Here is a 24,257-nt window from a genome sequence, read left to right as displayed (position 1 = left end):
GAGTTCAGTGGCCGAGCGGAACTGATCATACTTTCGTTATTTTGTTTTGCTCCATCCAGATCGCTGACACGCACCAACTGCTCCTTGACTTACAAACTTTTTTTTTTTTTTTTTAAATTCCTTCCCGGGGTGTCTTTATTTATTTATTTTTCATTCCTTCATTTGAACTTTTCTTTTTTTTTTTTTTTTGACCCCCTGCACCGGTTTGGATTTTACGCACTTATTAACCTACTTTGGAAACTCCGGCGCTCCTTTTCTGCCATAGACGCTCCGTGCCGACACGCCATGGCGCGTTTGTTACTGTCGTGTCTGCTGCTGTTGGTGTCAGCACAGAGGGTGAGTAGCACACAGGGGGAGTCCGGGTTCTGGTTTGGGTAGTTTAGAGGTGGTTTGCTTGGTTTCTGGGGACGCGAGCAGCTTTGGAGACGTGCGCTTTTACGCACGGAGTCTCCGACTCTCTCGTGTGCTGAATGAAATTCTCCGGGACGTAAAGTGCTTAGAGTTTGATTTTATGACTTAATAGACTTAGTGAGAAAAGCCCCAGTTCTGATCTAAGTGTGCACTAATGGAACCAGTCCATCTCTGCCTGCATGCTGGGATGTTTTACGCAGTGTTATGGGCTGCCTGCTTGTTTGTTGTGATGCATTTCCCCCACATTATTTACTCCTATGGCATGAGAGACTATGTTATTTCCATGCGCAGTATTTGAACCCCTCCATCTAAACGCCCCCCTCTCCTACCCCCCCTCCCCTCCCCTCCTCAGGCGCTCTCCAGTGGGGCCTTCGAGCTGAAGATCGACTCCTTCAAGAGCTCGGCAGGTTTCTGTCGCTACCAGTCCGCGGACTGCCAGCTCTTCTTCCGCGTGTGCCTCAAACACTGGCAGGACGTCATCAGCCCGGAGCCGCCGTGCACATACGGCACCGCGCTCACCAAGATCCTCGGCGCGGACTCCAACTCCATTTCCGAGAGCGCGTCCGTCACGGTGCCCATTACTTTCAAGTGGCCGGTAAGTGACAGAAATCACACGAGCTCTTTTCTCTTTTCTAAATGAAAAAAAAAAATGGTGCATGTTATTAGCACCTCCGCTGTTCCTGTAATCTCCGTGTTTCACATGACTCTGGTGAAGCTGACAGCTCCGTGACAGCTTCTATACACTTGACTTCACATTCACACATTCACTTTACTCACTATAAGACTCTTCAGCTGATCCCAGTCAGACTGTGCAGCGCTCCCCGCGTGTTGTGGACCCGGTCAGGCTCACACACTAAACTACTTAGAACGACCAAATACAACTGCACTGAGATCTACAGAGCCATGTGCTGACCCCCCACCTCCACCTCTCTACACCACCACCACCACCACTACACCACTACTACTACACCACTACTCAAAATGCATAGATGTGATCACTAATGAACCTTTAATCTGATTCCAGGGAACTTTCTCTCTGATCATTGAAGCCTGGAACGCGGAGTCCTCGGGTCTGGAGTCCACAGGTAAACTGGCGCTGCTGCAGTGTCGTTGTTTCACCGCCAGTCGGCGACAGCGGTGCTGTTTCCCGCTGAAAACACACACACACACACACACACACACACACACACACACACACACACACACACACACACACACACACACACACACACACACACATGCAGGGACACACAGAGTCCATGTCTGGTTTAAGAAAGCTCAGTTACAATAGAATAGTTATGAAGAGCAGCTCTACCTGCTGCTGTATGTTTTTATACTGCAGTAGGCTGTGATTATTTCTCACCCTCCTGAATAAAGTCAATCAAATCAACTTCTGCTCAGTCACAATAATATATAGTAGAAATACAGCAAAATATCTAAAACCCATAAAGTAAGACCATGCCACATTAAAACTCTTACTGACCACAACAGCCAGACAAACAGAAGAATATACTGCTCCAGGTTCAGTCCAGATCAGACTCTCACCTCTCCCTCTCTCCTGTCCATCCAGAGAACCAGAACAACCTGATCAGCCGCCTGGCCACGCGCCGCGCGCTGACCGTGGGAGGGGAATGGTCCCAGGATGTGCACCGGATGGGCAACCAGAGCGAGCTGCGCTACTCCTACCACGTGGTCTGCCACGAGCACTACTACGACGAGGCCTGCTCCACCTTCTGCAAACCCCGCAACGACAGCCTGGGCCACTACAGCTGCGACGACAAGGGCAGCCGCCACTGCCTGGAGGGCTGGAGCGGAGAGTACTGCACCTCCCGTGAGTGTCAACACCGACTTTAACCCTGATGATGATGCTCCCTGTGACCTCTGTGGTGGCTTCACAGTCAGCTCAGCCACTGACTAGGGATCTGTTGTACTGTTTGAGTTTGACAAATCAAATCTAATATTGTATTAACTAAAAAGAAAAGCACCAATTACTGTAAATGAAAAAAAAAACAGTATTTCAATATTAGGGCTTCATTCATGTATTTGTCAGCTAAAAGTAAACCCACTGTGACTGTTGTGATGCTCGTCTGCTTATCCCCAGTTGGGACTTTGTGGATGTTTTATTCCTGATCCTTGTAGGTGATTAGTGATGTGTATTATAGTATAAAGCTTTGCAGAGGTGAACCATGTGCCTCCCATTGTTTTCCAATGAAGCTGTTCAATTTTAAAGAAGTTCCTGCTGCCAGTTCAGACCCACTTAAACAAAGCTGCACAACTAGCTGTAAATCAGGAGTTAACACTGTTGCTGTACAGTTGTGTGGCCCCTCCTCCTCCTCCTCCTCCTCCTCCGGCTCTCCTCTCCCTCCAATTTTATCCCAACGTTTCTTCAGACGGGGAGGGAGGGGTGTGTGTGTGTGTGGAGGAGTGGGGAGGGGGGTAAAGAATTGAGCCCTTGGCGCTTAATTTTTTTTGTCCAGCGGCCTTGAAATTGTTAAGTCAAGCAGTTGTCAACGCTATCGTCGGCCCTGGTGACTGTGGAGGACAACAAAAAAGATCTTAAAGCTTCTGTCGTTTCCAGCGTGTGTGTGTGTGTGTGTGTGTGTGTGTGTGTGTTGGCTCTGAGGTCTGCTCCTTTTGTTTTGAGCTCAACAATGGGCCCCCGGTCGGCCCCCGGTCGGCCCCAGGCCCACCCGCTTCAACAGGGACACGCGCTGGAGCTTAATGTGCGCTGCCTTGCGTGAAAGGAGACGGCATGTGTTGCTTTTGTTGTGTGGGCCAGCTGCTTCGCTCAGTACTTAACAAGCACTTGTAGGGGAGGTGTGTGTGTGTGTGTGTGTGTGTGTGTGTGTGTGTGTGTGTGTGTGTGTGTACCAGAGAGAGAGAGAGAGGCCCTACGAGGGGAGGGGAGTTGTTTTGTGATTTGAACTAAGAAGATGAGACACACATGCACTCATAGTAATATTCTCTCCTTCTTCTTCCTCCCCCTTTCTCCCGTTCCCTCTCTTTCTTTGACCTTCCTCCTTCTCTCCCTGCGTTCTCTCCCTCTCTCCTCCTCCTCCTCCTCCTCCTCCTCCTCCCATCAGCCATCTGTCCCTCAGGCTGCGGCGAGAACGGGGTCTGCGAGTCTCCCGGGAGGTGTGCGTGCCGGCGCGGCTGGCAGGGCGAGCGCTGCGACGAGTGCGCCCGACACCCGGGCTGCCTGCACGGGACCTGCGAGCAGCCGTGGCAGTGCACCTGCAAGGAAGGCTGGGGAGGCCTGTACTGTGACCAAGGTGGGTTCGAGCTCGGCAACGGCCCCCCGCTGATCTGATCGGCCGCACAAGCACATCACACTCCGCTGTACACGCTGTGAGTCGGAGGAGCAGACGACCATGGCTAATAAAAATGTTAATTGCAAGTTTGGAGAGCGAAGAGAGAAAAGATCGAGTTCAGGGATCATGGTGACAGTTTTCTAAACTTTAACAATTAACAATCATACAGTCAAGACTTTAGAGCCCTAACCTGGATCACTGTCAGTTTACTTCAATGAAACCCAACTCACATAAACTCAAAATCTGACACAAAAACTTGCCCATCATAGTTGACATCATCAAAGCAGACATGTGACACTGTGATGAAAAGTCACTGATAACAGTAACAGGTAACAGGCCAAACTTCCTGACTTCACAGCATCATTGTCTAAAAGTTCTCTCACTTCTGTTCATCTTGCTCAGAAGTTATTAAAAGTTATTATCATAAGTGCAGTTAGTGAATAGACAACTCTCAGTCTGGAACGTTGTACTATTTAAGATGAACCCAGAAACTCATAGACTTCAAACCTACCCTTTCTGCACAGTGAGAATCCACTTTTAACTGAAATAATAATTAAAAAAAACATGATATGGATTCTTTGATCTTTGAAACTATTTGAAATAGAAGAAGTGATAATAGTGTCATTGTTAATTAGCTCAAAACAAAACAGAAACTTCTTTTTTTATCTGTAGAGATGGACTGTGGGTGATTATACAATCAATTAACACATAAGCTTTACTGAGAAATGAAGTAAAGTGGGTGCAAGATAAACAGGTTAAACTTAAACCACAGTAGTTAAGGTTAAGTTACAGAAAACACAGCTGAAGACTTCTTACAGAATTGACTTTAAAAAGTTCCATTAATCATGATATGAACATAAATCACAGATTTATAAATCATATAATCATTTGTGTCAGTCACCAACCCAACATGCACAAATAGGGGGAAAAAAGTTTCTTTGTATCAATGATTTTACAGATGAACAACCCTTCACTCATCAGGTCATGTAGAAGACTCAGCAGGGTGTTTGAAATGGTGGTAGGTCGAAACAAATAAAGAATATTTGTAAATGCCTCCTAAAAGCAGCCGAGAACCACTTAGCTGATGTGATCCAAGAGTCACTAACTAATAACTAAATAACAGCTGTTAATATTAACAATGGTGTTCTCGAAATGCTACTTGTCTTTGATGGTTACCGTAGATCTGAGTGGGCAAAGGCAGGTCGACCTTTAGCCTTCTGATTATGCTGCCTCTAATAAAAACTCCTGTCCAAATGTGCTATGGTGTGCCTCAGGGCTCTATCCTCGGTCCTCTTCCATTTTCCTTCCACCTTCTTTTCTTCACCAGGGCATCAATTATTCCTGTTATTTATATGCTATATACAGTGTACCCAGTATATTACTGCTGATGATTTACATTTAGCAGTTAGCATTAGTCTTGTAGCTGTTAAATTAGCCTTAGGGCTAGATTGGTGTAAATATCTACTCACCACCTTGAGCCCAAAATGCTGCTAACAAATTTAATACTACATGTCAAACCAGTCCCACTCTTTATCTCCAGAGTGTCATCTCTCAGGTTTTACAGTCTTTGATGCTTGGATGGTATGGAAGAGTTTCACCTTTGACATTTAACCTGTCTGTTTTTCAAAATTTCTATTTCATTATTTAAAATTCTATCATGTTTATGTATTTTCTTTATTTGTCATTACTATAGAAGGTGCTCTATCATGATATTCATATACATCATACAACAAGTTGCTATAGTACATACTATGTTGTAATGATGGACATCTGAGTGTTGCTTAAGGATGGTTCATCCAGTCTGAAGTCAACACTGATTTGACCAGGAAGACGTTCAGAATGAGCTGGAAGCAAGATCAGAAAAGTGACTCACCTAGCAACACGTTAACATTTGGCCATCTAGGCATCTACACTGTGTGACTCTTTATGTTCAGAGAGCATCACAGTGTCCATTCATGCTGTTCTTTGATTTGTGGGTTATGAATCATTATCGGTTTTCGGCTCAAATATCACATCACTTTCAGCTTAGTTGAAATCTGGACTAATCTCCTGCAAACCCATCCTTTCGTTGACTTTCTACTCTTAATTCACCTTGTCAAAGTGAGGCATTAACATCTGAGCAGGATGCATGTGAAGCTTTGATTCCTGTGATGTGTTGCACAGGATCACCAGCAGTTACTCCGTTCATAAGAGATGCAGGAGTTGCATCATACAAAGAAGTCATGTCATAACTGTAATACTGGTTTTCTGACAGTTTTCTGAAGAAGTGTTGCTACAAATGTTCCGTTAAACAGTACTGTTTTTAACAAAACATTTGTTGCAACACTCACCAAAAGTGAAAGTGTGCAACTGACATGATATATTTTTGTTGTAGGTCAGAGGTCAAGTTGTTCACAACGTAGTCATTTTATGCTGTCCAGTGGGATCAATATAGTCTGCTGTTTGACATTTTGATTGCCTTTGGATGACGCACACACTGTTGCGTTTGATCTAACACTAAAACAGATATTCTTATTTTAATCCCTATGAATTTGTCCGATTCAGTTTTTACAACACAAGACATTAAAATCTTAACAACAGCGGCACTTTTCCTTACCTTGCTGTTACTCTTCTGTCTCCTCTCTCCAGACCTGAACTACTGCACCAACCACAAGCCGTGCCAGAACGGAGCCTCGTGCACCAACACCGGTCAGGGCAGCTACACCTGCACCTGCCGGCCCGGCTTCACCGGCAAAAACTGCGAGATCGAGATCAACGAATGCGACAGCAACCCCTGCAGGAACGGTGGCAGCTGCAAAGTAAGTGAACTCACCTGATCTCCTGTCACAGCCATCTTGGATAAGATCAATTAGGTTTTGATGAATCGTCTTTCGAGTTTTAGCAATTTAGCGACTTTGCTGCCTTGCAGACTGAGACGTTATGAGAGAACTCTGTCTGGACTGACGCCCTGTTGTCCTCTCTCGTCTTTCCCTCAGGATCTGGAGAACGATCACGTGTGTGCGTGCCCTCAGGGCTTCTACGGGAAGAACTGCGAGATCAGCGCCATGACGTGTGCGGAAGGCCCGTGTTTTAACGGCGGAACCTGCACGGATAAGCCGGCCGGCGGCTACAGCTGCCGTTGCCCACCCAGCTTCACGGGCTCCAACTGCGAGAAGAGGATCGACAAGTGCAGCAGCAACCCCTGCGCTAACGGTACGCACATCTGTAAAAGCTTGACTTTGTGTCATCCCGCACAAGAGATTCTGAGGGTAGATAAAGAGGCCGGCTTGTGTAGCTTTCTGCGACTACATCTTTAGATCAGAGTTTATTATAAAGAGAAATAAGAAGTTTGGTGTTGTTGAAGTCAATAGATTGATGAAAGCACACGGCAGTTGATGGTAAATGCAATATCTTGCTTGAGTTTGTTTATAGAGGTTTAGATTTGATGGTCATAATCAAAAACACAAAAGCGGGATCGAGGACCAGCTGCAGCAGAAATCCAGTCCCGACCAGCCGGGTGTGAAGTTGTCATCATCTATTCTGAAGTGACAGCCAGGTGAAATGGGATCCTCCAAACTGCTTCTAAAACAGTAAAAACATGGCGTGTATGACATGTGTCTGAAGCTAAATAAACTCAGCTCTCAGGCGTTGGGTGATCCTGCAGGAGTTGAGACTTGCAGGAGGAGACTGGCATTCACTCAATTTCAACTTCATCCCCAGTGAAGCGGCTACCGGACCTTAATGGATCTTCTTTGGCACCTTGGCTGTTTGCTTTGCAGCTTCCGCGATAGCAAATTGTTCCGCTCATCAGAAGGCGAGAATCTGATATCTGATTGAAGTGGCTGTTTCCCGTCCGAGCTGAGGACTTTGTCTCCGTAATAACAAACAGTGGGTGAAAGTGTAACAGAGATTAAGGCGGAGGTCACTCTCCGCTGTCTGTTGCTGTTTTGAGAGGCTGCAGGTTGTTTGAGATCTAACCTGAGGCATCAGGTGGAGACGTGATGGAGATGTGGAGTTATGGAACAGTTTGATTCATCTTTTTTTAGCTGCTATAATCCAATAACTTGCTTGACTGCTCTGCTACTGCTATTGCTACCGTCCCACTGGTGCAAAGAGATATGTTTGAGCTGAGGACTTTGGGTTATCTAATTGTGTGTTCACTCTGTGTTTGGCTGCACTAGAATGACAGCTGTGTTATGTTGTTCAGGTTAAAGATGGGAAACGTCCTCAGCTCAGCCCTTTGAAGGAATTTCAGTTTGCAGGGACACGAACCCGCCGAGGTGCTGGGAGACATGCGTGCGTTTGTCTGTGTGTGTTTGTGTGATCTTAACTCTCACCGCCTGAATCGCAGGTTGTGAGGGAATATTCAGGTGTTTAGATGCATCGCATTCCTTCACAGATCATCAAAAATTACCAGGTGGTGCACACATACTTGGCTTTCTTCACACCCTCCTGGTTACTGTGAAACCGCTTGATGTTGTAATAGACTGTAAATCCTGGAGGCGGATTTATCACCCAGTTTATCATTTATTTAGACAGCGCGGCAAACAGGTTGAAAACGCGGCTGTGACGATTGAAATGATGCAAAAAGGGACGACCAGGTGAACTAACTCACAGAAGTCCAATCAGAATCAAAACTTTCATTATTTATTGGATTTAACTGACTTTTATGACCTTTTTTTACTGCTTCTAAAATAATAGGGTCAAATATATGTTGGATTTGTGCCAAGAAACTATCTACAGTCATTTCTTGTGTGTGCACTTGACTCCAGATTGTGTGTCTATTGGCTAAAACCATGACATCATTTTCTGGGCTTTCAAGTTTGCAAGATGTGTAGTATTTTATTATCAATAGGCTGCATCGGATTCAGCTGTGCTTATTCAGTATATAGACATGTATTGCATATCTACAAGTAACACTACACTTAAAATAGAAACGTCCCAATATTGGAGTCCTGTGGAATGTAACATTGCATTTACACCGACTGATCCGATCTGACTGTTTTGGTGCAAAGCTTGTCAAACAATACAGAGCTAACAACCCACATCCAAAAGGACAAGACATGAGACAGACACACTGTTTGCACCACTATTGCTGCTAACAACATGCAGATCTCTGGTGTAATAACTCACCAGTGGAATCACAAACACTGAAACAAGAGCCAGACTTCAGAATCTACACATTATTTCCAATTGACCACTTGAGGAAAGTTGTCTGAAGACTGTGTCTTTTTAAAGTTAAGGACACTGATGCTACAGCTAACAAGCACCTCTGCTGTCAGCGAGGTTTAATACATAATGATCTGGTTATACAAATAAAGCACATAACAGATTATCTCAGTTCAAAGGTCGATCTAATGAGTTGGAGCTGATCCATGTTAGATAGAGTCCACAGAGGCATTAAAGCTTCTCGTCAGTGTGAAAAACCAGTCTCCTTTATTTGTCTTATCACATCATAAAACAATGAAATTGCACTGATAGGTTATTAGTGAAACTATAGTTTATAGTTGATTTAGTTTAATTATCATTAGCTCAGATCAGTTTTTGTCCAGGCGGTAGCAGGTCACAGCAGCCAACGGGTCGTCGCTCCGTCCTGCATCCATCATCTCTCTGGTGCGTGAAACCCTCTCGAGTGCTTTGAACCTCAGTGTGATCGTTCGAGACGTTAACGGAGCATGGAGTGGATTGGTCGGGCGTGAAGTGTGAATATCCTGAGGGTTTCTCTGAAAGCATTTGGTTGTTTGTTTGCACTGTGTGTGTGCAACTATTTGTGTGTTGCCAAATTTCCAGTAAAGCAGAGGGCAGAAGTGACTGAACTCAGCTGACACTTCTGAGTTGATGTCTCAATGGAATGGAGATAATAGACGCTATTAAAGTCACATAACTCCAAGGTTTCGCTTTTAGCCTCAGCATGAGGACAGACTGCTGATCAGCTGCTTATTATCAGAACAAACATGTCAAATCGAACAAATTCAGTTATGATTTTTATTGCTGTGATTAATGGTTCAATAAGACATCTCTGTGTGTATATGTGTGTGTGTGTGTGTGTGTGTGTGTCTCGGAGGGCTGATTAACTGATAAACTGGATTGTCACGTAGGAGCCTGTGGGCATGTCTTATCACCTCCCATCTGGTAGCACAAACATTTTCATCCTCATTGTTGCCGTCGTCTACAGACGTGTTTTCAGCCGTGTCCATGGAGACACGCAGGCAGAGTCGGTCTCGGTCTCGGTGTCTCTACCTGGCTGCACTCGGCCTGTCGTCCCAGGCAGGAATGCAGCTCTGGCAGTGGATCTCAGCCTGATGCGCGGCTCGCTTCAGCAAACTTTAAAAGATATCGATGCAAACGTGTGCATTTGTTTCTGTGTGTGTGTGTGTGTGCTGACCGAGGAGCCTTCCCCTAGTGCCTCTCCATGTTTAAACTCATTAACTATGAATAACATAGTGTTTGCATCATCACTGAACATTTTCCAAAACATACCATCAACATTTTTTCCGTTGTTGTTATTTTAAATCCCTTTGCAGAGACTTGAACCTTTCTGCAAAGAGATCATCTATCACAGTGAGCGCCGCGCAATGTGGACGTCTTCATGCTGTTGTGTTTATGTTAGTGGACATTCAGATCCTTGAAGGCAGCAGCTCCATTGAAATGCAGCAAATGTTTGACTGTTATGACCTCCACTTGTAAAGTGGAGGCTCTTTGAATCCTCTGCACCACACATGTAGCATCCCAGACCATTGAGGATGATGAAACTAGTTTGGATTTCTTTTTAAATGAAAATGTGTATTGTGACAGATTTACTGTCTGCAAGTTTCAAGTCTCTGCAAGCTGATCTTTGTGAGCTCTGTGAAATGAAGTGCAACGAAAAAAGCTGCCTGGAAGGAGCAGCAGCAGCAGCAGCACGGTTTGGAAAGCAGCCAAGAGTAAACTTTACAGGATTTTGGGTAGATTGGATTAAACGCTGCTATTAAAACTTAAAGAATGTGCATGTTTATGCAACTACTTGATGCAGTTGAGTTGGAAACTATTAGGGAGGACAGATCATCAGGAAACCTTTGCAATCAACAGGGTAATGGAATGGAGTTTTTGTGAAGACAGGAGTTTGCAGACGGACTCGGGGTCGAAGTCACCTCAGTCGTGCAGAAGCAGACACATAATCAGCATCAGATGGCTCCAGGGCTCTGAGTGGCATTGCAAAATAAGACCATATCGCTGAATATTACGATGAACAGACAGTTCTGGTTGGCCTGCTGAGTGGAGTCGTCTCTGAGGACTCCACTTCAGACTGCAGTGCTCATTAGCGTGTAGAAAACTGCCGCCTGCTTATCTAGAATCTGCAGTCATTCCTGCCTCTCGGTGAGCCTGTTAGAGGAAAAAAAAAAAAAAAACTCTGATCACTGATGCTTGCCTGTTTATACCTCCGCTCTGTTTGTATTGCACAGCTGCACAAGGTAACCAAATATGGAGCTGTTTTTACAGTGTTTACTGTGCCTCAAACAATCCCACACATCCCATTGAAACATCTTCAGGGGTTCAGTAGCTGTAGGTCGTGAATCCTCAGGTCCTCTCCTGTTTGCTTTGCTAGACCTCCCTCCTTCTTTTTTTTGACTCTAACAGTAAATGAAGTTGTTGAGGGCGGGTTATGTGACCTCCTGGCAGTGGAAAACAGCTGAGGATGTTTTAATCACACATTTCTCTCCTGATGCGCAGCATCTGTTGTTCTCATGTCTGAAGAAATGTTCTAATAAACAAATCTTGTCTCTATCTTTCCATTCTCTCTCTCTCTCTCTCTCTGCTGCCCTGTCTGCTCACTGTGTTCATCTGTCTGTTGCTTTTCGCTCATGCCGTAGACAGCAGCAGTCTACCATTCACAAGTTTGAAAAATCTTTGTTTTTCTGTTCAGTTTAAAGAAGTACACGCTCAAGTCTTCATTTTGAAATGCTGCATTTTGTGGAGGTTGTTACTTCTGAGCCGGTTAAAGACTGTCTGTCTGCTAGAGGCACGTTGGCGTTCCCCAAGGCTCCATTCTGGGTCCTCTGATTGTCTCACGTTTTATACTGCTACCAGGAAGTTGTATTTTGTAGCTATGCATCTGATAATCCCTGTAACATATCCCCATCATACTGGTCCCACTGAACCATTTAAGAAAGTGTGCCCCATCCTGATTTCTATAAGTAATATTTTACCAAAACACATTATATTTTGGTGATATTTTAAAATGACTCCCTTTTCTCTGTATTTATGCTTTCAAAATGTGCTAGCCGGTGCTCTGTTATTATGGATGCACTCCCTACTATGTCATATCTTGTTTCTTTTCATTTCTATCCCCTACTGCTCATTAAATCAAATGTATATATTACCCTTACATACAAAAAAAACAAACATTTGTTATGTAATATGAATCTAAATTTGTTTAGTCGATCTTTTCTTGTTTACATATTTTGTGTCTTGTATTTCAAGTAGTTACAAGTATGATAAAGCTGTATTTGAAGCTGGTAGTCCAGTTTTAGGGAGAGCAGGGACATGATTGGACTCTGATCCTCAACATCCTTCTGACATTTATTTCTCTGGGTGTGTGTTCTTCCATCCATTTACTCAGCATGTCTTTCCCTTGTTTTCCAGTCTTAAACTCCTTCCTACCTTTCCAGTCGTGTCACTGACTGAAACCTCTGTCTCTGTCCCTTCAGGGGCTCAGTGTTTGGACCTGGGCCACCGCGTCGTGTGCCGCTGTCTCCCGGGCTTCGCCGGACCTCGCTGCGAGACCAACATCGACGACTGCGCCGGCAACCCCTGCCGCAACGCCGGCACCTGCGTGGACGGCGTCAACGACTTCACCTGCACCTGCACGCTGGGCTTCACCAGTAAGGACTGCTCGGTGCGCGCCAGCCCCTGCGACCACTTCCCCTGCGACAACGGCGGCACGTGTTTCACGCACTTCACCGGCCCGGTCTGCCAGTGTCCGCTGGGCTTCATGGGCGCGCGCTGCGAGGCCGCCGTGAAGCCCGTCGTCATGTTGCCCACCAAACCGCCCGCGAACGGCGACTCCCCTCCCGCCCTGATCGCCGCCGTGGCCCTCGGCCTGGTGACGCTGACCCTGCTGGTGTGCGCCGCCGTCCACGTCCTGCGGCAGCTTCGCCGCAGCCGGCAGCTCACGGCCATCTCCACCTCGGTGAAGAACGACCTGGAGGCGGTGAACAACCGCAGCGCAGTGATCGGCGGCGGAGGCGGACCCATCAACGGCGGCTTGCCCGGCGGCCCGCTGGGCAGCCTGAGAGAGAAGGAGGCCTTCCTCATCCCCGGGGGACAGATCAAAGTGTCCAATAAGGACGCAGCGCTGGTGGACAAGGGCACTGACAACATGGCCATGTTTAAAAACAAAATGGTGGACTGTAACCTGGCTAAAGAGGAGCAACACCTGACCATGAGCAAGTTTGACCTGTAAGCAGTTGATAATGGTTTGATCACTTTCTCTCTCTCTCTGTTCACTCTGTTTCTGTCCTTTTCCCTCCTTCTCTTCTCTGCACACTTGTTCCTCACTCTCCTGTGAAGGCGAGTCACAGCTTGTTTGTTTACCTTATCTGATCAGTCCGGTGCTCACACACCTTCATCAACTATTTCTGTCAGATTCACTGGTTGTTGCCGCCGTACCGTACCAACCCCCTGCTCTCTCTCACTCTCACTCACTAACAGTAAGAAGTGCGACACCTCCATCATCGTCCCCCCTCTGACCTTTGCGAAGGACGGCCTGTATCACCCGGTCTTCATCATTCCAGAGCAGATGGAGCAGTGTGTGTTCGCCACGGAGGTAAGGACACGCCCACCAACATACAACCAAGTATTTACGTGGCTTTCGCTCACTCTGGAGCGTGTGCAGCGAGCGGAAAGGAGAGAAAAACAAGTCTGAACCTGTTCACAAATAAACTACGTCCTGCTGAAAGTTTATTCTAACCTCAAATCTCTGCACCAGCCCCTGTCATGTGATATGAGGAATGTGGAAATTGGCCTTTTTCAGTATTTTTTTTTTATTGGAAGACAAGACTGACTGAAGAATTAAGCTCAATATGATAAATATTTACTATGCAAGTGTGATGTTTTTTGTTTTTTTAGTGGCTGCACTCTCTAGACAATTTATCAGCGATTAGTCAGAAGCACTAATCAGAGATCAGTGAATATATAAAGATATAGGTGGTGATGAGATCTACCCTCAGATCAGACGTTTCATTGGATGGTAGTAGTCACTGATGAACTGTGATAAATCAGTGTGTGGACAATATTCTGTTGATTATCAAGACAATGTGACTATTATTATACAGTATTCTGATTGGATGCAGTGACTTCATCATCAATATATATACCCACATTTTCACATACTCATCAGTGTTGATGTATTTTATAGCATTTTAGCAGATGTGGTTGAAGCAACTCAGTCTCGTCTACTTAAGTTTCCAGATGTTCACAGATCTATTGTGTTTTTGAAAGACAATCATAAAAGCAACTGCCTAGTTTCAATCAAATATAATTTTTTACTTGTAATTACTATAAACCTCTTGAGTTCAACTCTAAACTAAACAAGTAGTTCCGATTTCAAGTTTGTACTGTGATAAATTGTAAATCACTCGAACACCGTCATCTTTTATGAATGATGTGTTTTTACATTTGAACTGATCACATATGCTGATGACTAACTGCTGTTTCTGTCTCGTCCTCAGGTATAACCTCCAGTTTTCAGACTGACAGCGGAGGAACTCTAATGCTGCAGGCTTGAAGCATTTACTGTCCAGGACAGTTCGCCCAGAGGGTTTATAGTACACACATTATTTTATTTAATATTTATTACCACTGCTCAGTGGAAAGAAACAAAAGGAAAGGACATGTTTTTTTCATTCTTTTCTGCGTTGATACTGACAGTGTTTGGATGACAATGTTTTGGAGATGAAAGAAGAGCATTGGTGGAGGAGAAGGAGGAGGAGGAGGAGGGAAAAGAGGAAAGACTGAATGTCCGGCATCATTTGCACTATTATCTTTTTTTTAATACATTAAATCTTAATATAATTGTTTTCCGTCCTTATATCTGAATTTGCTTTGGATCAAACGTGAATGAAAGATGTGAAGAGTTGAATTGTTATCCGATTGGAATGACCGGTGCCTTACCTATGCTTCCTAATCATTGAGGCAACCACTTCCTGTACAATTTCACAATAAGATGTCGACAAAAGGACAACGCAAAGGACCTGCTCGGAACGGAAAGTGGAACATTTTTGTTTTAAGTGAGAAAAAAAACAGGACTTTCCCCAAAATCATTGATGTTTGAAAGATGAACTGAATAGATTCTGAGTAACTTTCTATCATCAGATCCTTTTGTCTTCTGGGGCAGTGAATCATCACATTGTGGAAGAATAACATCCGCCTTACAATCACTGTTAAAGCTACAAACTCTGAAGTGCCTCTTATTGAAAAAGAAAAACTGGAATATTACTGAAAACCCGACATTAACTTTGAGGAGAATGTGTTTCTCTGGAAATGAGAGAGGGTCGTTATCACGTTCAAATTCCATTCACGTCAACTGGAGCCAGTCTTTTCTACTGGTAATGTGTTTTTAAATCCATCGGGGCTTCTCCAGTCTAAATCAAACCTAGTCCACAATCATATCCTAGGTCTTAATCCCAGTCTAAAGGAGGTTTCAGGTCAATCAGGGAGTTTGTTCCTCTACCAGCAATCAGCTGTTCCCTCCATTTACAGATAATCTTGAGGAAAGTTGAACTCATCCCAGCCCATTTGAGCTGGATTTCTACTTTTCTATCTGACTGTGCCTGTGTTTACCACTGTTTTATACGTGTATTTTTATATGAATCAAAAAGTGAAAAAGATAACGCCTTTTCTCTTAAGCTGCCTTCGTCAACCACTGCTGTCACAGCAATAAACAGGAGAACAACAAACACCTAAAAACGTGAGTCTGAACAGTCTCATCACCGGATGTTATTTTTTTATATTTAAAGAGAAAAGACTTTTACAACAGTGAAGGACTCCAAAGAGAGTTTTTTTTTATCCTGCCTTTTTTACCTAATCCATTTGATACCAAAAATATGTGTTTTCCTGTGTAGTCCTGTCTTTGTACTATCTTCGTTAATTTAAGAAACCAATGCAATGTGTATATATCCTCCAGAAGATAGTTGTCCTATTTAATTTTGCCCTTTGTAAATAATTTTGTATTTATAAAAGAGAATTGTATATATGTCTATGTCAATGTTCTTAATGTCTCAGTCAGAATCCAGAAATATATTTTTTCATAAATAAATTAGAAAATAACAATAATTTGACTGTTGCGGGTCATGGTTCTTTCTCTGTGTCTTTGCAAATGTATCATTAAACAAATGTGCGCGTGATCATGTAAGAAAATACCACACCCATCCTAATCAAATGAAATTGAGCGTACACGCATAAACACTACAACTTAAGCAGGAGGAATGTGCCAGTTAAAAGGTTAGACTATCCAAATCTCCGCCAGCTGGCTGCACAGTGCTTCCGTTTTGCAACATAATAGGTGTGTACAGCCAAGGCCAAAAGTTTAAGATGAGACACTACAGGTGAATAGGGTAAAAAATTGCACTAACTGATGTCACAATGAAACTTCCCACGTTTACATTACGACAGTTATTTTTTGTATTACAAGTTGTGTCAGATGTAAATGAGGCCGTATCTAATTAAATATGCACTGATTTGCATACATTTCCAGAAATCTGAACATTGGATAAAGCCACTTTCAAAATTCTTCTTTATTTTATTGGCATATTTTAATTTTTGTTGTACAGAGGGCATTTTGGATATCTCTTTTTATCACTCCTTAATGAGAAAATACTGTCACCAAAATCTAATTTCACCCTGTTTTTAGGTGTAAAGTCTATAAATCAGGCTGTGAATGATATATCAACAATCCTCTCTGTAAAAACCTTCAGAATATAGACAGGAATAAAACTGGAAGGTTTGGTGTCTGTAAGTGCTGCTGAAGTAGGAAAAACTCGCTTTGAGGAAACTGCCATAAAGATTTGTATTTCAAAATGCCATACATTTTTACTAGCAATTGTACTTTTACTATGTGTTGCTGATACAAAGGAAATGACCATTTTTGGAGCCTACATCATTGTTCAGGAGAGAAAGAGCTTTACAATGATACCTGACATGACATGGATCAGATAACAAGCACAGCTCAATATGTCACAGTAGCATGATCACTTTTGGTGAATTTAGGAGAAATTTACTGACGAAAGAGACAAAATGAAGTAAAACAACCACCTTAATGTGGATTTTCTACCATTTCTTTCCCCTAGTCTGAAAGAAGAAATGATAAGAAAACAAAACAGCCCCAAATCTCAAAATTGATCGGTGCATGCCTGCAGTGTCTCGCCTTAAAATGACACAATTATTAATTTTCACAGTCTGCTGCCTCAGTTTTTATGATGGCAATTAGCATACTCCAGAATGTTATGAAGAGTGGTCAGATGAATCACAATTAACTGCAAAGTCCCTCTTTGCCATGGCAACAGTGAAGCATCCTGACACCATCCATGTGTGTGGAGTGGGCTCACTCACAGCCATGAATAAAGAACGGTACCAAATCATCCTCCCAGTGCAACTCCTCCCAACCATCCAAGAAACTGGATGTAATTGTCTATAAAAGCTTTTGGTACTTATGAAAGTCTTGTAATTATACTTGGTAACCATCTACATCTAAACATCTAAAAACAGTGAAGCAGCAGACTTAGTGAAAACCAATACTTGTGTCATTCTCTAAACTTTTTTTGAATTGACCACATACTCCCCCACACTTCCTTTATGTTAATCAAACTCACATTCAGTTTCTGTCCAATCAGCTGTTCTTAAGTGTCTCTCCCTTTGTCTCCAACTGTCATCAAACATTTTTCTCAAAAAGTTATGGCATTTTCCAAACTCCTCCTCACCTTAATGGTTCAAGGTGGCATCGTTGGGTCTAGTCCGTGTCCACCAGCTTCCAGGTCACCTACAGAAATATGCATGAGGAGACTGTGGCCCTGTCCAGGGTGTATCCTGCCCTCGCCCTATGTCATGCAGGGGCAAGATCATTTATAATGCTAATCAATACATAATCTACATATTTCTGGGAATGAAAAAAAAATAAAAATCCTTCAGATTCCAAACATATGGACTGTTTCCTGTAGTTGTTGTTTCTCCAAGTTGTGACCTGCATCTTCCTCTCTTTGTTCCTCCATCAGGTCTAATCTTGACTTCCCTGTGAAATTGAACAAGCTGAGTCAGTTTGGGTCAAAGAGGTTTTTCCAAACCAAGTCAATGGGATGTTATATAACATTGGGCATCATTCATGAACTGTTCTTAAAGGGATAGTTCAACATTTTGGTAAATTGACCCATTGCCATAATCCCTGTCATAGCAGTAGGTTCATTACCTTTATTTGTTGGTGCAAACTATTTTAACCTCGATGAGGGAAACCAAGAAATCCCATAATGAGCCTCTGTAGCGTAGCTCTGAGCAGCTTGCGGCTCTGCTCCACCGTTCTAAAAATAGCTTGCACCGACAATTAAAGGTAACGAACCTACTGCTATGACTATGGGGTTATGGCAATGGGCTAATTTGCCAAAATGTTGTACTATCCTTTTAAGAAGAACAGTCTTCTTAAACCAGCACTAAGTAACTTTTCAACCTTCATATAATATTTTCATAACTTTTGTGATGGTACATGGACTTGCAACAGGTTGAATGACACCTCTGTCCTGGCCTGAGGGGGTCTGTATCATTATGGTCTGTATCGCCTTCACTGGCACTAAGCAGCTTTGAGGAGCATGGTAGGAACCCGGCTCTCACTTAAGTTTCACTTTCACTTTAGCGAGTCATGACGAGGAGGGAGCAGCAATGATTGTATTTGTGTGTTTACTGAGAAATGATCCGCTGGAAACAGAAACTTAGTTGGGACGTCTTCTGTTCATTTCCATGCACCAGGAGATCAGGATGTTTACGACACTACGCGCTAGTGCTCATGGGAAATGGAGTCTTCCTTCAGGCAAAACACTACCGCTTTGGGCCACTGGCGCCGCCAAACTCAACCAAAACTGAAAGTTCTTAAGTACTGCTTTAAAACCAAATTGCATAGTTTTTAAGAAGATTTTGACATTCACCAATGTTCTCATATTGGGGATTTGTTCTAAGCTAAGAAAGAAATCTACTCACTCAAGAGCAAACACACATTTGAGAATTGACACTTCTTCTGCAGTTGTATCATTTTATATGATTTGAATTACAATAATTTTCTTAATTTAGGATGTTTCATTATGTTTAATTATTTGTAATTATTCTACAAAGCATTGCAGTGTCTGGAAAAACAATAAAGAGACTTTTTTTGTTTCACTTCCTGCAGCAGTACCTCCACTTCACCTCTGCTAAAGTTCTTTTTACGTTAGCAGTCCGGCGCTTCCTCTGCAGACTTTCATTTGACCATTTTAACTTTCTTTCTCAACTCATCTTCTCTGCTCAGTTTCTGCTGCTTCTGCGTGCACACAGCCCTGCAGTCTCCTGCCCCGTTACGGCCATTGATGGGTCATTTACCTAAGCTAAATAGGATCACCAGCCATGCAGATGAGATTCAGCTGCCAACATTTATCTGGTTTACAAAAATGTCCATGAGTTTTCCTAAGAAATTTCTTAAGAATGACAGAAGAAAGAATTCACGAAAATGATAAAAAAACAAAAACATATTGGTGATTTTCAAGTGATATTGATATAGCCTAGTCAGACTCTGTTTTACTGGTTTAGTTGACTCAGCTTTCCTCTTGTTAGTATTAGGCCTACTTTGTAGAATTTTTTTCATGAATTTATCTTTTTCACTAGTAGGGCAGTTTCCTGCCTTTTTATCTTGATTTATTCTAAGGCACATTGAGAAAACTTACAGGTGAATAAGGTAAAAATGTTAACTAACAGATATCACAATGAAGCTTCCCAAGTTTATCACTTACATTAAGACAATATTTTTTTGTATTACAGGTTTTGTCATAGTCATTTGTCATAGTTAACTCATTTTGAGAAATCGTCCTTTAAAGACTTGTACGGTAAATTTCCATAGATTGTTAATATACATCATACTTTTACGGATACTGAGGAAATGACCATTTTTGGAACCTACATGATTGTTCAGGAGAGAGAGAGCTTTACGGGCGCATGACATCCGTCCAACTACCCATTTCTCCGACCATACATTTATTTATTTTTGCGTCCATTAGTCCGAACTCCCATTTCTCCGAGTTAAGTAGCCCTAACCCTTAACCTTACCCTAAACCTAACCTTAACACCGTAGAATGGGTAGTCGGAGAAATGAGCCGTCGGACTTATGGGCAGTAGGACTGATGTATGCTCCCCGAGCTTTACAATGATACCTGAGAAATCTACTGATGAAAGAAACAAAATGAAGTAAAATAAAAACCTTAATGTGGATTTTCTACCATTTCTTTCCACTTCAAACTGTGTTTTTGCTTGTAGTGTCTCACCTTAACTGGACCGAGAGGAAAACTGTTGCCCCCGAGTAGCACAATCTTTGTAAATGTAAATAAACAGTTTCTGTGATAGTGTGAGCAGAACCAGACACAGTCCAATAAAGCTGGAGGTTTTGTTGCAAGATATTTTATTGGAAAACCACTGACACACACTCATTATCAACAAATTACTGTTACATTTCCTATATTTGCTGTTGCTTATTAGCATACAGAACCAAGAAGTGTTGGAGATGGAATTACTCAGTGAAGACAGTCGCCTCCTCACTCGGCTCAGCTGATGAGCTGAGTGTGTGTGTGTGTGTTTGTGTGTGGGCATTGATGTGTATAATGTGAAAAGTGAAAAACAGGAAACGTGTGCGCACAGAACATTGTGTATCTGAAACTAACATATTTTCACCATGTGTGTGTGTGTGTGTGTGTGTCTAACACACCCTCCTGTCCAGCTTCCTGTTGGCTGATTAAAGGAAACAGCTCCAGATCAGAGCTGGTGTTCTTCTTCAGGAGAATTTTTGTGCTCAGGGGGTAAAAAAGAGCTGGATAGCCTCACAGCGTGAATTTTAAACTGGGAAATTGTGGGAATCATACATAATAATGTACATTGTCGCTGCAGCTGCTGCGTTGTCTACTATGTTGACGAGTTTGGAGTGAGAACGTGTCAACTCTGGTCGCTTTTCCGCTGTTTTGTTCACCCTCTGCCATGTGCATTTGTTTACAATGAAGCCGGCGAAAAATCAATCGAGCAGTAGATAACGTTATACGATGTTACAACGTGTATATTTGTGTAGTCTAGCATAAACTTGTTTATTACTTGCCTTGGCATTCGATCATAGCCTCGCTGTCTCTACATGTTGGTTAAATCTTTATAAATTGCGGTGTCTCACATGCTCCCTGTTACCTGGTGTTGAACCTCCTCGTCCCCACGGATCAAGAGAAGCTCTCTAATCTCACTGTCCTGCCGGTGCTGTGCCATGTTGATCGAATGCGAGCAAAACATGTTTGGTAGTACGGGATAAGAGATGCGCCTGGCCTGATATTATGACGTGGGCACGTAACGCCCAACGTCATCATGTAAATTAGTGCGTTGAAACCCGCGTCGATTGCAGGGTCGTTGTGGGTCGTTGTGGGTCGGTCAGCCTTTTCCACCGCTGTCAGAAGCTGATTGTTAGTGGGTTTAAACAGGTTTTTTGGCCAGTGGTAAAGGGGTATTACATTCACACATGGCACCCATACACGATGCAGAACACTTCAGCATGCAGACTGGAGGGGCTGAGGATCAAACCACTGCCTGCTGCCACAAATACTTTGCTTATTTGGTGTCAGAATTGTGTGGGTGCTGTGTAGCTGAGGCCGTTTCATGTCACACCCAGGATCTTATAAGTGACTCATTACAAGTCCCATAATTTACGCTTTATTTGAATTGTCAATCCATGAGAACATGTGTTTGTTGTTTGGATAACCAGAAACATCTCCTCTCTTAGGAATCATCATCATTTTGCTGATGATATTATGACGCTGACATTAAGGATATCACAGTTTAAAACAAAGCTCAACTGCACAGCTGTGAGTCAGGTCCAGCTGATGAAATCAGTATGAACTCTGTCTGCATGTCGAACAGATGTTTGAGTTTCAGTCATCTGTAGCTTTATTGATGTATTATTGTTAAAGGGACATTGTGCAACTTCTCCTGTTATCTATTCAGGAAAATATTTTTTTTTGGTTCAAAAGTCTGTTTTTCATTAACCAGTAATCCCCCCATCAACAAAGTGAAGTGTTCCTTTCAGCTCTGAATGAGCCGTTCATATCATCATCATATCATCGTCTGTGAAAAGTCACCGTGGTAACGCAGTGAGGAGGAATGGAGCATTACACTGATGCTGCATTCACCTGCAGTCAGGCAGACGGCCGTCGCTAACAAACCAGATGTCATTTTAGTCACAGAAGTCCAGAGAAAGACGGTAAAACGTGGGTCAGGTAAACAATACCACATCGCCATGACAACATATTGTCACGTGTATTGTTTTGCCTCGTGCTGACGGACCACTTGTTTACATAGAGGCTTGTTTATGCCGTTACGTGCAGCGGCTGTTGTTCTTCTGCCGTCTGCCCAATTTCACGTGAATGCAGCATGAAAAATACGATTGAGTTGTTTGCTATCTACAACCTTTAATGGAACCTAATTAGATTTGATAAAATGCTGTGGACCCTGACTGTAGTGTGTGGCAAGAAGAAAGAGTGTGGAAGCCTGAGAGTTGGAAACCCTGGAGAAATCCAAGGAAAAGCAGAGAGAGAGAGAGAGAGAGAGAGAGAGAGAGAGAGAGAGAGAGAGAGAGGGAGGGAGAGAGGAACACACACAGATGAAACACACACCTGTCATGACTCTATCACTGTCTCTGACCTCTCACCTCCCCTCATCCCTATCTCTTTCCCAGCTTGTTTTGGATACACACAGTCTGTCTGCCCTCAATCCTACATGATATGTAGTGTGTGTGTGTGTGTGTGTGTGTGTGTGTGTGTGTGTGTGTGTGTGTGTGTGTGAAAGTTGTACTAAGGAAACAGGAACAGGAAGGATCAAGATGAACACATGAATCAAGTCTTTTCTCTCACTTTCCTGTCCTGCTTCTACTTCTCTCTCTCATGATGACTATTTCAGACACACACACACACACAGCCTGGGAACCTCACTGTGTTTGTGTACCGTCTCTCATGGTCGATGGATTTGATTAATTGATTTTCAAAGGACTGTGATTGACTCCATCTGAAGCTGATCTGTCCTCTCAGTGAGGGGAACCACTGGTGGACTGGTCCCGTCCCACAGCTGCTGCTCAGTATCGGTGTCTCACTGCTCTCTGTCTGTGCAGGTTTGAGATTTATTCAGGTGAACACTGAACATCTCCTTCTGGTTCTGGTTCTGTGGTTCAACCTGTCACTTCTTATGCTGCATGAAGCTCCTCTTCCTCTTCAGTCTGAGTGTATCCGTATCCCATCAACGCGTGTTGAAGTCTCTCCCTCCTCCTGCTGGTCTGTGCAGGTCTTTCTGCCTCTGGAGCCGCGGAGTCTCGATCTGAGGCTGCACAAGACCTGCAGCCCCCACAGTCCTGTTCAACACCTGCTGGGACAGTTCACACTCTGATTGTTTACATGTATTTATACAATATAGCTTCTGTTTACTAGTGTGTCTCTCAATCTTAAAGGGATAGTTCAACATTTTGGCAAATTGGCCCATTGCCATAATCCCTATAGTCATAGCAGTAGGTTTGTTACCTTTATTTGTCGGTGCAAGCAATTTTTAGAACGGTGGAGCAGAGCTGCGAGGTGATCAGAGCTACGCTATAGGGAGGCTAATGGGATTTCTTGGTTTCCCTCATCAAACTCATCAAATACACAATCCAACAACTCCACAACGCTCTGGTGGACAAGTTGTGACCTGCACATTCACCACGCTATGAGATAATAACACAACGTTACGAGACAGAGTTGTTTTCGAGGTAAATTCAGAGACTGCTTGCTGAAAAACTGTCCCAGACGGGAACGTGCATCAGCGGTTTTGCATGAATTTACCTCAAAAACGACTCAGTCTTGTAACGTGCCGTTATTATCTCATAGTGTGGTGAATGTGCAGGTCACAATTTGTCCACCAGAGTGTTTTGGAGTTGTTGGATTGCGATTTGATGAGGGAAACCAAGAAATCCCATGAGCCTCCGTAGCGTAGCTCTGAGCAGCTCACAGCTCTGCTCCGCCGTTCTAAAAACAGCTTGCACCAACAAATAAAGGTAACAAACCTACTCCTAAAACAACAGGGATTATGGCAATGGGCCAATTTGCCAAATAACATATAGGCTGATTTTTACCAGTTGGAATAAATGCCTTGAAGGGATTGATTCAGCCAGAAAAAACTAGACATACCCTGGAGGGGTATGTCTATTCTTTCCTTTAAAAATAACAGATTCAGAGCCTGAAAAGTCAGTTTCCAATTATGTTCTAGGTTGTAAAGACGAGCAGGAAGGAGGAGAAATGACAACATGGA

The 24,257-nt window shown here is 43.3% G+C and overlaps 1 protein-coding gene across 1 annotated transcript; it reads left to right on the top strand.

Moving 5' to 3' along the window:
• dlc (deltaC) lies at positions 1-16,013 on the top strand. The gene is made up of 10 exons (XM_085796590.1): positions 1-336; positions 764-1,006; positions 1,436-1,496; positions 1,982-2,242; positions 3,495-3,683; positions 6,351-6,520; positions 6,698-6,914; positions 12,389-13,139; positions 13,392-13,506; positions 14,411-16,013. Exons 1-10 carry the CDS (start codon positions 286-288, stop codon positions 14,414-14,416), a joined length of 2,064 nt encoding a protein of 687 aa, XP_085652716.1. The 5' UTR covers positions 1-285; the 3' UTR covers positions 14,417-16,013.
• Positions 16,014-24,257: the final 8,244 nt, after the last annotated feature.

Source organism: Trachurus japonicus, chromosome 13 (assembly GCF_045865225.1).
Source record: "Trachurus japonicus isolate A0001 chromosome 13, Traja_1.0".
Classification (NCBI taxonomy): domain Eukaryota; kingdom Metazoa; phylum Chordata; class Actinopteri; order Carangiformes; family Carangidae; genus Trachurus; species Trachurus japonicus.
Note: the sequence above shows the minus strand (reverse complement) of the source record. Positions and strands in the feature narration are given on the sequence as shown.